Raw genomic sequence first — 16,043 nt, 5'->3', positions numbered from 1 at the left:
CAGTTTGCCATTTTGAATTGAAATAAATATCTATACGTATATATTAATATCAATGCAGGGCAAACTGCTCAGTATGCACGCTATTCAATGCAGCAGTTTACCATTACAGATTACCATTATGGGTTTACACTTTACACCCTTTGACTATTCGTGTTTTAATTGCGTGAATGATCGCTAAATTATGCATTCATTATTTTCAATGCTTTTTTTTCTTTCTTTGTATTAAAAAAAAGAAAGAAAGAAAAAAAAAAGAAAGAAAAAAGAAAGAAAGAAAAAAGAAAGAAAGAAAGAAAGAAAAATGAATGAATGAATGAATGAATGAATGAATGAATGAACGAAAGACATTTGACATAAATAAAAACATTAACGTGGAAAAAGGTTGAAGTGACCGCTTATATGTTCAAATTGCAAGCAGCTTAATCACGAAGCTCACGTGGCAGAGTGGTTAAGGCATAGGTCTTGTAAACATGAGGTCCTGGGTTCGATTCCCAGGCGGTATTACTTTTTCTGTTTCATTTATTATTTGCGACGGTGAACCCGGTGAAAATATTTGTTTATTATAAATACATGAAGTATACATTTTTGATTTATTTTTTTTCTGTCTTTCTTTCTTCCTCTATGTTTGATTAATTAATTAAATTATTTCTTTCTTTCTTTCCCAAAAGCCCCCAAATGAAATACTTTCCGATTTAAATGTGATCTTATAATAGTCCTACAAACTCCCTCCGCCCTACCTCACATACATCCCACGCCCAACACCTCGCACGCACACACCCCCACATTATACACACACCCCATACACAAAAATGTGAAGCACAAATCTGCTGAAGATAGTTGTTACATCATGTCAAAAACAAGTTAATGCTATCTACTGAAGATAGTCGTAGTTTATTATTGACTTCCTTACAATCTTAACGTACATGCGGTTTTAATATTTAATTAAAACTCATTTTTCTGTTTTGTAACGTTCGTTCACCTATCTGACAAGTGCTATGAAGGTGAACTTTAAATATTAATTTCAAAAATAAATTAAACAACTCGGAATCATGCACCTTAGAGCAGCGATACGATTTCTCGGTTTTGAGATATAGCATAAAAATTTCATTAAATGCGTGTATGTTAGGGTATGGGGTGTTTCAGTGTCCACTCCCTGAACCAACCAATTTCTTTATCAACAATTGTATTATGATTCCTAAGTACATGGTCTACCTCCAAATCCTGTGAAATATGAAGATCATACAACATTCTGTTTTTGAGTTATGGGACAAAACGACATTTTAGAGCAGTTTAGAGCTATAATTGCGAAATGTGTGTATTTTAGCATAGGGGGTGATTCCAGTGACCACTTCCTAAAGAAACCAATTTCTTTATCAACAATTTTGTTATGATTCCAAAGCATATAATCCACTCTAAAATCGTGTGCAATGAGAAGCTCATACGACATTCCATTTTTGAGTTATGAGACAAAAACGAAATTTAGATGAAATATTTTGCATTCGGCAGAGACATGCTTGGCAGTGGCGTTTGACCCCAACCCTTTTATTTTACCCCCACCCTTTTTATTGAGGCACCCTTTATATTGAAAATTCCTGACCCCCACCACTTTTTGCTTTTTCCCCTATTTGTATGGATACATTAATGAAGTCACAGGCAATTTGGTTCAAAGTAAATCAAGTACGCCGAATTCTGCACCTATCATCACACGATAGTCTAGTGGATGTAAACATGCATCAAATGGAATTTTATCTTGCGATATGGTTTGCTGGCAGTGGTTTGGCACTTTTTGTGGTTTGGCACTTTTTGTGGTTTGGCACTTATTCTTGGAAACTAGGATGATTTTATCATTCAATGAAAATATATTGTAAGCTGGCACTCCCACCCTTTTATTTTACTCCCACCCTTTATATCAATCCACCCTTTTTACCAACAAAGTTTAAACCCCCACCCTTTTAAGGATTTTCCAAATTTCCAAGTGGCACCCTTTAAAAAGGGTGCCCTGCCAACAGTGAGAGACAATCTACGAAAAAAGTCCTTGGAACGCTTGGTACACTCTGTCGAAATTCCGTGCAGAATTTCATATGATCATGGAAATGACGTATATTTTGCCTGGGAACAAGCATGACATCTACAACAATGATTTATTCTTCCCTCTCCCCATCAATCAATGTTGGAACACATTGGGAAACCGCTGAAGACTTTGGTATTTCTCAACATTGCACGGGGGAGAGGGGGTGACAGTTTTCCGTTATTTACACGCAAGCGTTTCAAGACTTTTTTCGTTGATTGTAGTTAAACAAATAATCAACAGCCTCTAAATTGCATAACTGATGGTTTATTTACAGGGTCAGAATTTAGTTTCACAGAAATCAAGAAATCAAGTTGCGGGAATCATTTGATCAGAAATCAATTTGCGGGAATCATTTGATCAGAAATCAAGTTGCGGGAATCATTTGATCAGAAATCAAATTGCGGGAATCATTTGATTCTTGCAAATCAATTTCTGTGTAAACTATAAAAGTTTGCAAGAATCAACTTCGATTCACGCCAATTAGTTTACGAGAATCTTTGCGAGAATCGATTCTCGGATTCTCTGCGAAATTCTGACCGGTGGTAGCAAATTTGCTACCCTAAATGGTACAATTCGACACATCCGATGCCCTAAATTGTGTTAACCTAAATGGTGAAGTGTCAGCTTGGGTGTTCAAAGGTTTAAAATACAGACTCAAGTCAATATAGCCGAAAATGGACATGAATTGGCCAAAAGGTTGACGCCACTATAAGTTCAAAATTTGACCCTTTTATTACGCCATTGTTATTAACTTGCATGTAGCACTTTTATATTTGAGTGGCCTCTGGCTCTGCTGTTTGTTTGTTTGTTTACATTTATTTGTTTTGTTTATTTGTTTTTTTGTTTGCTTTGTAATTACCAAGGACATCTTGTACTTAATCACTCCTTGTTAATTACTAAATTTAAAAATACGCATTAGTCAGGTGTGAACAAGTCACTTTGCCTGCAGGCCAGTTTCGAGCTTCAGATAATTAACAGCAAGCCACAATTTTCATGTCAATCCTCGGTTTTAGGGGCATAAATTATTTTGCATATTTTAATTGTTAGCATTAGGGCTAGGGTTTAGTTAGGCAAGATATTTGTGCAAGATAACGTATGCCTCTAAAACCGAGGATCACCATTTTTGGCTCTGAGCGAAGCTAGACAGAGCCTAAGTGACCCAAACCATTAGACAACCAATTCTGGCGTTGGTTTTTATGCTAAGGATGTTTGTCTCTTTGATATGTGGTCTTGAAATTTGTTTCTAAATTTTGCTTATTTATTTTTTAATCGATTCCACTCCAGGTGGATTTCAAATACTGTCGATAAAATATGATTTTTTGGTAAAAAAGCCACGATGAACGAGTTGTTTTGTGTTACCCCGTGTGTGCTAGAGATTATTTTGGTCTGTATAATTTAAGTTGCGTGAATGTGACGGAAACCAACGGAGGGTAATTTCGTAAGATTCAGTTCAGATTCGGAAGTTATTTACTATTTCATAACTTTTCTTAACTATTTCTTGACAATTTAAATAAAGAAATAGTTGAGGAATGTCAAAAAATGGTCAAGAACATGTCTAAATCTTGAATAAATCTGAACTAATGAATCGGGTAAATGAATTTCCTAGTGGACTATTTTTCCTTGCGCAAGTGCACATATTTTTATGACCTTCAATGCTTCATATTTGTGCAAAAACACGGACCGAAAGTCATGAAGTCATGCAAAATGTTCGTATTTAATCACACTCATTATAGTTTTGTTAGAATATAGTTAAAAACAGTCTATTTAATCATATTGTGGACATTATTTTGAGGAAAAATTATATTTTCAATGAGATTTTACTTTACCCCACTTCGCAAAATTGAACAACTTCCGTATTTTTCCATAGCAAAAGCAGTCTAAATTAATGATGTTCCACTTTACACAACAATTTTATACTTCAGAATATCAAAGATTGATATGTTTTCTCTTGAAAAACAACATGGTTTTTAGGCCAGAACTTCTTAAGAAATAAAAGACCAAGGTTTATTTGATCGATGTTACGTCGATGTTCCCCAATCTCGCCATGATTTTGGACCAGAGGATGATTTAAGCACTTCCCAGCAAGTCTTTAGCTTGCGGTTAGCACAGCTGTGAATGTGTGAGTGAACATGACACCACTGCCCGCCCACTGCATACACACGTGCATGGTTAAATTTGAATTTGGACAGATATATTTACAATAAAAACACCTTCAAAAGGTTGGTCGATTTCACATTTTATGTTACCTACGGAAGGTGTGAATTATCCTTCATGCATACAACACTTTAGATCTGAAATCGACCAAGTAATAATGACACACGGGCAATTCTAAAACAACATCTTTTGCACAGAGTTCAATGGGATTTGAAAAGTAAAGTGGCAGTTGAAACTCTAGTGATAACATGTTTACAGTGCATGATGGGGCTTCCTTAAATCATCCTCTGATTTTGGACTGCAGTGCAGCTTGCTTGTTTTATGTTTACAAGCAGACTTTTGGCGTATTAATCGATTCTGATCTGTTCTGATTGGATGATCTCAAGGTCGTCACAGTTATGAATGAATAATTCAAGGTCATAAGGGGGGGGGGAGGGGGGGGGTGGCAGTATTAAATAGAAAAGTTCAAAATAATGTTAGATGATGAACATAATAATAATAATTATTAAATTCAAATGTGACTGAAATTAGTGGTTTCAGAAATCATTGATTGCAAGTTGCAAAGTTTCATGTTTTACTCTAGGCTGTGCAATATTTAGGGCTGTGCAATAATTATGAGCCCTGGGGAGGGTAAAATTGGGGCGGGGCAAGAAATTTTGGCGAGCCGAAGGGGGGCAAGCAATTTTGACAAGCCGAGAGTGGTGGCAAGCGATTTTTGGCACTCATTCACGGGGCGCCTTTTTAATAAAACACTTTGGCTTAGGAAAACAGTAACGGAAACGCTTAAATATGCAAATTTTCCTGCTCACTGCTTTCTTAACATACATCTAGACCATTTAAAGTTTGGAATATGGGATCCCAAAAATTTGCCATGTTCAAGGGGGGGGGGGGCAAAGAAGTTTTGGCGGGCCGGGAGGGGGGGCAAGTGATTTTTGGCAGGCCGAGAGGGGGACAAGCGATTTTTGGCAGCGAGCCGTTCGAAATTTTAGCCCAGGGGGGGCTCATAATTATTGCACAGCTCAATCATGAGCTAAATTTTGAGAGAAATCAAAAGGAATGGCATTTTGACCCCCCCGCCATGTGGCCCCCTCTCACATACCGAAGGGGGGGGTCAAAATGTGATGAATCATTGCTTTTATATTGCGCATTATATATATCAATTTCAGTCATGTAGGCCATGTTATTAGGCCAAAATAAAACTTTGAAGAATGTCTCTCGTGTACAAAAGTATGGGAAACTGAACATTTAAAACCACTTTTTTAGGATGAAGGGAGCTTTTTTTTTTTAAAGTCTAAAACAGGTTTTATGTCAAAAATGGTCTCTTTTGGGGTGCTAAATCTGCTAAAATGTTTGTCGTCCTGAAATTTTAACCAAAAGCACACTGACCGTCAAGGCCCAGGATGGGGTGCCGGTTGGTGGGGGTGGGGTGGGGGAGGCAGTGGATGCCAAGCACAAAAAATGATTAAAGGCCCTTTCAGTGATTTCACAGGAACATTAAAAAAAATGGAAATTTGTCAGAGTTGCTTAGAAATAAAGAATAAGTCTACAGAATTTCATTAAACCACTTTTCCCCTGATTACATCGACAAATTAGTCAAAAAACAGAAGTTTTAGAAAGGTTTTCTACTTCAACTCAGATCGACTCGAGAAAATCGAGATTTTCGTACAGTGCGCCACCAATCGACTGGAAAAACTTCCTAGTCCAGTGTTTCTAACACGGGGAAGTAGAGTCTAAATTGATTTAAAACAGACGTTTAATTTTTGTAATAGAAAACAAAATAAGCAATTAAAGGTCAGTTAGGTCACCAAGGCAAACTAACGGTCAATTCAAATATGAAAAACAGTTAAAATTGTGTATTTTGTTTAAAATAGTAGCTACTGATGTAATAAGTAGTAGAAACAATACGCAAGCGTGTTAGTGCGATGGAGAGTGAGCTTCTTTCGATCTCGAGTCGGACTTTTTGTACTGTCAGTATCAAAAGTCCAGAATCATGCAAATGCTTTATTTTGTCTAAAATACACGGCTTTCGACCGAACCACTAGCAGGCTATGTTAGCACATCTATGCCAATTACAAAGGTACCAAAATCTGAATTTTGATGATTTTTACGATCGTCCGGATGAGCAAATCACTGAATGGGCCTTTAATTATTGCCTTATTGATCTGCTTCACATATATCAACATCAGCCATATTGGTTATGTAATAAAGCCAAAAAACATTTCTTAAGAGTGTCTCTTGTGCATAAAAGTATAGGAAACTCGAAACTTTAAAGCATGTTTTTTGGAAGAAGGAAGCACTTTTTATTAAAAGTGTAGAACAAGCCAGGAGCTTTGAAATGTTCTTTTTACCCTCTAAAATGGCCTTTCCTGTGGTGCTAAATGTGCAGGAACCCTCTGGACCCCACCGGGGACCCTTAAGCATGCCTCGGACCCCCCGGCCGTGCTGGAAAAGAGCTCCGCTCGCTATGCTTAGCAAGTTCAGGATTCTTTTGGGTCAGATCCATGTGGCTAAATAGTAATTCCCAAAATTAATTGATGTATCATTGTATGCTCTGCAAATGAGATAGCTACCAACCGACCAGATGTACCCATTGAATGTAATATGTCACATATACTCAAATGATTTCACCTGTTGCACATTCGACTTTCACTGCCACCAAAAAGCACAGAGCCACAGTACCATTGGTGCTCTTGTTACAAACATTAATATTGAATATATACATAAGAAATGACTATAGATTTATAAGCCTGCTGACTTTAATATTAATGTAAAAGAATTATACAAATACCTTAAAAATGAATGTGAATTATGCAGTTAAAATATACACAAGAAATTTAGCAAATGAAGGCTTTGCAGATAAATTTAAATTTAAAAAAATAACCCTGATTTTTGCTGTATATTCTTGATTCTTAACACAATGTTTTACTCGTTTATTACAACAGGTATCTGTATCATTTAGAGCTGTCTGCATCTACAACATTAAGTAAAGAAGATAAGGAGAGACTATGGGCAGCATTGGTCCCCATTCATCTCAACTTAGCTGCATGTCACTTGGAATGTAAAACATATGAAGAAGCTACAGTAGAATGTGATAAGGTAAGAGTCACTTGTTAAAATTATATTGATCAAAGTAATTCTTCGTACTCCATATATTTGAATGTCTTCTGGAGCATGTCTGGAGGATGATTTGAACTAAAGACCTTCCGTGCAAGCAGTCTATAGGGGAAGCCCTGTGTCACTGGAGAAAAGTCAAAATTAACAAAATTGCTGTCAATCGCAATACATCATGAAAAATATAATAGGTTAAAATAGCAAGTCGGCTAAAACTGTGCTAAATGTTACACAATCACAGCTAATTTTGCTAAATTTTGATAAACCGCCTAAAATTGTGCTAAATTTTACAAATGTGCTAAATTTTGATAAATCACAGGTGGCAAATATCATGAACTTGCATCAAATGTTTATAAATTACCTAAAATCATTGCGGAATTCAGCAACTTTGTACTGCATTCTGCAATATTCTGCTAAAATCTGTAAAAAAAAGTCCCAAAATATGTTTGATTTCCCATCCCAGTGATATGGGACCATAGAGTGGTAAAATAAATTCTTGTTTTACTTTACCTAAATGTTCCTACTCCCTATTCCAGAAAAATACAGAACTATTTTTGGGGGATTCCAAAAATATTATCCTGTTTTGCAAAATGAAACATAGCTAAATCCTAATCCTTTTGTTAATCCTAACTAGCAATAAATATCAAATTTTAATATTTGGCCAATTTTTGGAAATAGGGCCAAAAACATGCATTTTTAGGGTGTTTTTCGTTATGCTGTGACAATCAAGCCCAAAGACTTGTACAAACAAAGACTAATTTTAGTTTATGCATTTAATTTTTGGAAAAGACATGTTTCATTCTTATAACCATGTCATTTAAAGTAACACAAAAAAGTGAAAATTTTGAAAAGTGAAATAGTGAACTTTTTCTTTTATCTCCAGTTAGGACTAAATGAATGATTAGGATTGAGCTATGTGTCATTTGGCAGAACTTGATAATATTTTTTTAATCCCAAAAAATTAGTGCTGTATTTTTCTGGAATGGGGAGTAACTACTGGTCAGCTTCATGTAGTACAGCCCCTATCACCTTGTTTCTGAGATGAGCCTAAATCATTCATATGTCTTCAACTGACTATGAAAAAAATATCTCCTTGTTGTACAGTGGATTTCCAAGTTGACTTTGGTCTTGCTTCTTCACTTTTCAATTAGTGGGTTCTTTATAATCTGTTTTGGATCTAGCTCTCGTCCATTACTGGATGTATCCAAACCTATGAGTCACCTCTTTCTGATCACATGGTTGTTTTATACAAGTATCACTGTAATTAATCTCTAGTTAAGGGGTACCTCACCCCTGTTTTAATTTTGTGACTATTTTTTCATTTTTCGCAAAAAATAATAACACATTGGTAACAAAATTTATGTATATTATTGGGGCAAGGAATCAATTACTACACTGAAATTTCAGTGACTCAAGACAAGCGGTTCAGTATATATGATAGGAAATGAGGTACATCCTAGCGGTAACTTATTTCTTATCATAAATAACGAATCGCTTGTCTTGGGTCACTGAAATTCCAGTGTAGTAATTGGATTCCTTGCCCCTATAATATACATAACGTTTGTTACCACTGTGTTATTAGTTTTTGAGAAAAATGCAAAAATACACACAAATTTATCGAGGGGTGTAGTACCCCCTTAAGATTTAATCATATGAAACTTTTATTTTTTATTTCAGGCTTTGTCAAATGACAGGAATAATGCTAAAGGTTGGTTCAGACGAGGTAAAGCACAAATGGCACTCAAAAATTACCAGGTTGCCATGGAAGCCTTTGAAGCTGCACTGAAAAGGGAACCAGAAAACAAAGGTAAGACATGGGAGATTAGCACTGTATGCAGCCCAACCTTTCTTACCGAAACCTGTAAACCAGCTGTGTAATCATGTGATATTTATTTGCCTTATCTTCATGCCCAAAAGCATTTAGAGCGCATTTCTATGTTGTGAATACCACACTGTGATACCCACATGCTATCTTTCAGTGTTAATAGAGCACATTTTTAATCATCTTTTATCGTCGCAAATTTAGCAATTTGGACATTAAATGCAGAATTACGAATTACACATATACTTAGCCAAATGTTTCAATTATCCCTTGGACCTATCATGCAAAATTCTTGGTACATGTATGAATTTGGATTGTTTTTGAATCTGGATTTTGATGATTTCATTTGATAAAAAATCACCAAATTATTTACTTTTCATTTGATTTCATTTTGCAGCTGCCAAAAATGAATTTGAGAGAGCCAAATACGCAATAAAACAAGAGAAGAATCGCGAAAAGGCTGCATACACCAAGATATTCTCTTCCTCATGACAATGCTGACTGGACACTCCATGGGTTCTCACCGTTTGGATATAGTTCCATGTAGAGGTAATAGGTCCGGGGGCACTCAACACAAATGACCATACGGGTATGCTCCCCCAGAAAGACCCCCTTTTTGGGTTTCGCAGCTCCGAAAGACCCCCTATATTTGACCAAAATAAAGCTCAGAAAGACTCTTGATTTTGATAATTTCAGCTCCAAAAGACCCAAAAATTGCTCATTCTTCATATTTCTTGTTTTTTCAGGCGATTTTCAACCAAAAAGCCAAGAAAGGCCCTTAATTTTGACTTTTCGCAGCTCCAAAAGACCCCATTTTACTTGTTCACAGCCCGGTTCGCAGCTCCGCAGACCCCTTTTACTGGTACGCCGTCAGCTCCCAAAGACCCACCACCTCAAAAATATGGGGAGCATACCCACAAAATTTTTGATGTGCCCCCGGGTAATAGGTGTGGACACAATGGGTTACATACAACATGAGAAGGATGAGTGGTGACCTTATGTATCACTATCATACACAGACTGTAGCAGCAGTTTATATTCTTCAGTTTACATCATTGCAATCAATTCTATTTGACTAATTGACACTTCATTAGCAATATAAAATTTTTACATTTTCAACAATCGCCAGGGGTAGCACTAGCTTCTAAAACTTTGGGGTCCAGAGACTCCTTACTAAATTGGAAGTTGATATTTTGGGGTCCAAGTGATCAAAACTACTCAAAAGGAACATAATTATTAGGCAGGGGGACCCGTGGCTCTTACCTGGCACGCTAGTTAGAAGTCCAGGGCAGAAATCAACTGTACTATGATCAGTTCTGAGTTCGTAATAGGCAAAAATTATTTGGTTTTTGTTACTGCACGAGTCAATAAAGTCCCAACTTACACACACAGAAATTCACAAAAGCATGCATCGGTCACGCAATACTCAAAGCGCAGTTCATGTAGGTGCTGGGCCCATCTGTGTGTACGCCATTCTATATCAATCCACAGTGTTACGAGTCCCGCCTATTACGAGCTGATCAGAGTATAAATATGCGGTGTGCATCTCCCTTTTAACCTGTTTAACATACAAATTCACTATGATATTGGGCCAAAATAGTGCAAAAATTGCACATTTTCTAATTTGTCAGCAATAGTGGGAAGACATTCCTCCTCCCCCCCATAAAAATGCCCGGTATGTATATGTCACTAAACATACCAGGTAAATATAATGCAGACAGGGAAAACGTTTACCGGTGCTCTCCTCCCAACAAATTACTCCTGGTATGACCCTGGATGTACCACTTTCTTACCTTTTAAAAAAGTGCAAAATATTATCATTTGGACAAAAAGCTGACTTGACAAGTAATTAAATTTGAAGAATTTTCAATCATGTTTGTTTTTTAGTGTATTGATATGTTCAACATTATGTAATGTAATCAGCATAGTGTGATTATAACGGGTATTTGTTGTTTACAAGTCCTTTGCAATAATATGTGTGCCGTGTGGTTCTCAAAATGTGACCATCCACCGTAAAGTTGGCTTCCTGTCTATTTTGTTTGATTCCATATTTAGAAAGTTTAGAAAATATTCATAAGCTTTAAAATGATAAATCATATTTGACTTCATACGATATCCAGAAGTAGAGTTACAGTTGATTGAACTCTGCAATTCATGCACACATGAATACGACTTCCATGCCCATTTTGCACTGTAACTCAAAATCAAATTTGCAGACTTAAGACAAGGTTTGTGATGGACCGTCACAAGTGGTCTGCCAACATTTTGAGGGACTCAAATTTAAAGCTTTTATTTATAATCATGTGATGCAAGCACAGTGAGCAGGACATGTTGCATATTTGAATGTTTTTGTACTGTTTTTGTAGGCCATTTTAGGGCGTAATATCAAAAAAGTGCCCCCAATAAATTGCAGGTATGCTAAAAATTGATTGCCTTTCATTCTACTTGCCAAAATGCTTGCTTCCCCTCCCCTGCCCTCGGTACATCTGATTATAGCAACACTTTTTAAAGTTTAAAAAACTTGTAACCATTCATATGATATTTAGGAGCAATTGCCGAATAGGGTGCAACTCTACTAGTCTTAATACAAGACTGCCCTACCCCAACCCTAAACTCCGTAAACGAAGACTGGACTCAAGTCTAGCAAGTTGCACCCTATTCGGTAATTGTACCGATATTTATATTTATTCAAGTTATATGAAGAATTGTAAAGTTGCTATTGCATGAAAAGTTTGAATAGAAGTTGTATTTTAGATGTGATTAGGCAAAAAAATAAAGGGTTTGTCTCAGAGACCCAACAATGTGAAATTGGACATTTATTTATAACATTCGGCCGAAGCCAGGCTAAACCCAATAGTGCTCAGAGGCTACTAAATTCAAGGGATGCCTCCAGATATGACGGGACAGTGATATGGGAAGAGGTCCGATTTTAGAAGCAGGACCAGGAGGAAAACCGGAGCACCCAGAGAAAAACCTGCGAGGACGAGCATTGATCGGCAACCAAACTCACATGTGGCAACACGGGGAATTGAACCCGGGCCACAGTGGTGAGAAGCGAGTGAGAAGACCATTGCACTAACCCGCCCTCCCGTAAATTCAGAAAGAAAGAAAAACTGCATAGCAGTAGCACATACCTTTCTGACCAAATGTTTCTGAGACAAACTTTTTTTTGGCCTTATTGTTAGATTATAGTAGATGAAATCATGTACATTCACTTAATTCAATTTTGTGATAAATATTTTAAACTATTTTTTAAGCTTTTATAATAAAATACATTGTATCAAGCCCGTAGCCAGAGGAGGGGGAAGGGGATAGATACCTCCAATTTCAAATCCCACCTAAGAAAGTCCACTTTGTCACATGAATTTGTGTATACTAAGTCTGTTAAACCCACATTTAATAAAATTGTTGCACCAAATGGCTTCAATTAGTGCTGGATTTGAAGGGAAAAAAAGCCAACTTAACTTGGGCCAAAAAAAACATGTTTGTTTCCTGTAGCAGGTCCAAAAAGTCAAATGCGAAATATGGGTTTTTTTTAATCCAGGTCTTGAAATGGAAAAAAATACCCTTTTCGCTGCAAATTGGAACAGGAATTTACAGCGGGTTTCTCCAACACAAAAAAAAATCATATTTCTTCATATTCAAGAATATTTATGACCCCCTTTCAACCTGCAGTATTTTTTCACTATGCTCATTTGTGTACATCCATATCAAAACGATGCACTTGTCGGCTGCTACATGTGTCTCATTTCACATAATAGCTAGGAATAAATACCAGACTCATCTCAAGTGGACGTCACTTCAAAACATCCCCAGTTCACATAGTTTAGGAATATGTTCTCTGTATTCCTAAATCAGTTGATTTTGGTATGATTTGAGGTGACCTCCACTTGAGATGAGTCTGTTACTTATTCCTAACTATTATGTAAAATGAGACACATGTAGCAGCCGACAAGTGCATCGTTTTGATATGGATGTACACATTTGTGGAGTAATGTGTAAATGTTTACTCCAGTAGTGTTTTATATTATTTTTTTGTGTGATTTTTTTCCGGGTTTTTTTTCTTTTCTTTTTTCTTTGTAAGTGAAAAAAATTCAAATGTGTACAATATGCGCCGTCAACTTCTAAATGCGCACGCGCTACAGGAAACAAACTTTTTTTTTTTGCCCTATATCCCGCTCAGCCCTCAACTGCATAGCGTAAGTATTGTCCAATTTGTCAAAAATCCTCCCTCCCCAAAATTACTGGCTACGGGCCTGCATTGTGCATGTTTTTCATTCCAAGCACATACTAAAAATTAGGAAGAAAGCAATTCAAGATATTCCATTGAATTTATTATCACTAAATTCATGTTGTAAAAGTTACCCTCTTTCTAATATTAAATATTATGCACAAGATATGCAGGCTTACTATTTACAAATCGGTATATAGCGAAAGAGTTTATCTTCAACACTTTCCAATGAAAGTGTAGAAAGTTTCCAAGTATTCAAAATTCTTAACTAACAAGTATACAATGTTTTCATTCTGTTTTATATCAATAAGCAATGTATCTAGTCTAATAAATGACAATCATGAGTTACAACCAATAGACTATTTTGTGACTCTAGCATCCTCTTTTCATGATAGGTTTCAGTAGAGATACACGATAAAAAATATACCATAGGCCACTAGCTATGTTGTAATTTTGTTGTGTTATAAACAGAACATAAATACAAACTTGATGATATTTTTTCCAAGCAAATGAATTTAACACATTTTTCGTACACACACATTACGTAGCTAGAGGTTTCTGACTTTCCGATCATATAAAAATCATAGCCTATTTTGGGGGGATGAAACTGGATCACGAAATGCCCCTTAACTCCCTGAGCACTACCTGCCAATCTAACATTGCCTCTGATTGGTCAATTACATTGAATCTTCACTTTATTCACCAATCAGAATGGAGCTTTGCAAATAATTCACCCCAATTTTTTTGCATGGTGAAATTATTCTAACAATATTGCTGATTGGTTCAATTGATAATGAGAACTTCTTTTTGGCCAATCAGCAGGTAGTTCTCATAGGGTTAAAAAGTCTGTATTCCACCACGTTTGCATGTCACTCATGGAGGGCAAAATAGTGTACTTCCAGATTATTTCACCAGTCGCTGTCAAACCTTGGATTCAAAGTGTATGCTTGTTAGGTGTGTCACAGGGGAATACATTGTTGCGACAGCTAGCACACACGTCTAAGTGTTACATGTGCAAACATGTAGCTTAAAAATGCAAATTGTTTGATTTTAGGCTTTTGCCGATAATACCGGAAATGGGCTATTCCATTTAAAATCCACACTCCCCTGTGGAAGATTTTGGAAATATCTTTCACAGGGGGAATATGAATTTTAAATGGAATTAACACACTGGCAGCTCCATCAGGGGAAGATTCAGGTTGAATCTTTCTCAGAGGGTGTATGAAATTCCAATGGAGCTGCCTAATGTGTTCATTCCATTTGAAATTCATACTCCCCTTGTGGCAGATATTTCCAAAATCTTCCACAGGGGTAGTGTTGATTTTAAATAGAATAGCCCAACCATTTTTGTCTCCATACTTGACAAACCAATATGGCTGATTTACCATTGCATTACACACTGGGATATTCAGATCCCAGGCTATGGTTTGATCAGCTCGTAATCGGCAGGAATTGTAAGGCTTTTACCACTACGCCAAAAAGTAGACCCAAGTTAAGAGTGATATTATTGACCTGTCTGGTCTATATTGTGCGTGTTAAATAAAGTATAGGACTTGAATAATAATGTGTGATACTTCTGGGGAGTTGTCACAAGACATTTCTCGAAATAAAATATAATGATATTATTAATCTGCGATGTTATAAGGCCCGCCAATTATGAGCTGATCAAACTATAGTCATCTCTTTGGTTACAACTTTATAGTAACTTAATGAAATGGTTCATGGCTTGCAAAACAAATCTAGACACCTGTTGTAGTCATCTTAGGCAAAAAAAAAAGGTTTGTCTCAAAGCTCGCGCGCGCATTTGTAAAATAGTGATATTTGGAAAAAAAGAAATGCAGAAATTTTTTTTATTGCAAAAAAAAAAAATTATTTTTAGTTTTTCCAGAAAAATTCAGATATTTTTCTCCAAATACCATGAAAAAAGTTGGGAATAAAAAATAAAAAAAATCGCATTTCGCAGTTGTTTTCAAACCACTCGTGAGCTTTGAGAGACAAACCATTTTTTTTTTTTTGACTTATCATGGATGGAAATAATGTCAAGAAATAGCGATATATTTCAGAACAGCCAATATAGATGCTAATAAAATCACATTGGATGGGTATTCAATGTTACATGACTGTACATCAATTTTCTTTGATATGTGTGATATAACTCGTGTAGATTATGTTTGGAGGAATAGATTGACCAGGGCTGCCAATAAGTTTGAGCCCAAATTGCAGGTCAACAATTTTTTATCGTATGGGATGTGAATGTCAAATTGTTATTGTCTTCACCATTGATTTGTATGGTACAGGAAACAGTTTTAAGTATTATATAATAAAGGAAAATATTAAAAATTTGTGCAATTGGGCAATCAAATCATAAGTTTAAGTGGCATATTTTCTAATTTCCTGCAGACGTGAAAGATGAAGGTCGGCCGCCATCAATAATATTTTGGGACATTGATAGGTTTTGATAACACTTTCCAATCACGACACTAAAAAATTCTCTGGAGCCCCCCGTTAAAAAATATGACCACCCCCTAAAAATCGCTCCAAAATCACCTAAAATATGTTTTAAAAAGCAGTTTTTCATCGCATTTCCAGGAAATATGGTAGGAAACTCCATAATTCAACAGCTCCCAAACAAATTGGTATTGAAAATACATATATTG

General features: G+C 36.2%; 1 protein-coding gene across 1 annotated transcript in view; it reads left to right on the top strand.

Moving 5' to 3' along the window:
- LOC140160645 (peptidyl-prolyl cis-trans isomerase D-like) overlaps nt 1-16,043 on the top strand; it is a 41,766-nt gene that overhangs the window by 12,888 nt on the left and 12,835 nt on the right. The window contains exons 7-9 of the mRNA XM_072183907.1: nt 7,165-7,318; nt 9,011-9,140; nt 9,553-9,704. Of these exons, the coding sequence (XP_072040008.1) occupies nt 7,165-7,318; nt 9,011-9,140; nt 9,553-9,647 (379 nt within the window). The 3' untranslated portion in view covers nt 9,648-9,704. The remainder of the gene's footprint in view (nt 1-7,164; nt 7,319-9,010; nt 9,141-9,552; nt 9,705-16,043) is intronic.

The sequence above is a fragment of the Amphiura filiformis genome, chromosome 9 (assembly GCF_039555335.1).
Source record: "Amphiura filiformis chromosome 9, Afil_fr2py, whole genome shotgun sequence".
NCBI lineage: Eukaryota > Metazoa > Echinodermata > Ophiuroidea > Amphilepidida > Amphiuridae > Amphiura > Amphiura filiformis.
Note: the sequence above shows the minus strand (reverse complement) of the source record. Positions and strands in the feature narration are given on the sequence as shown.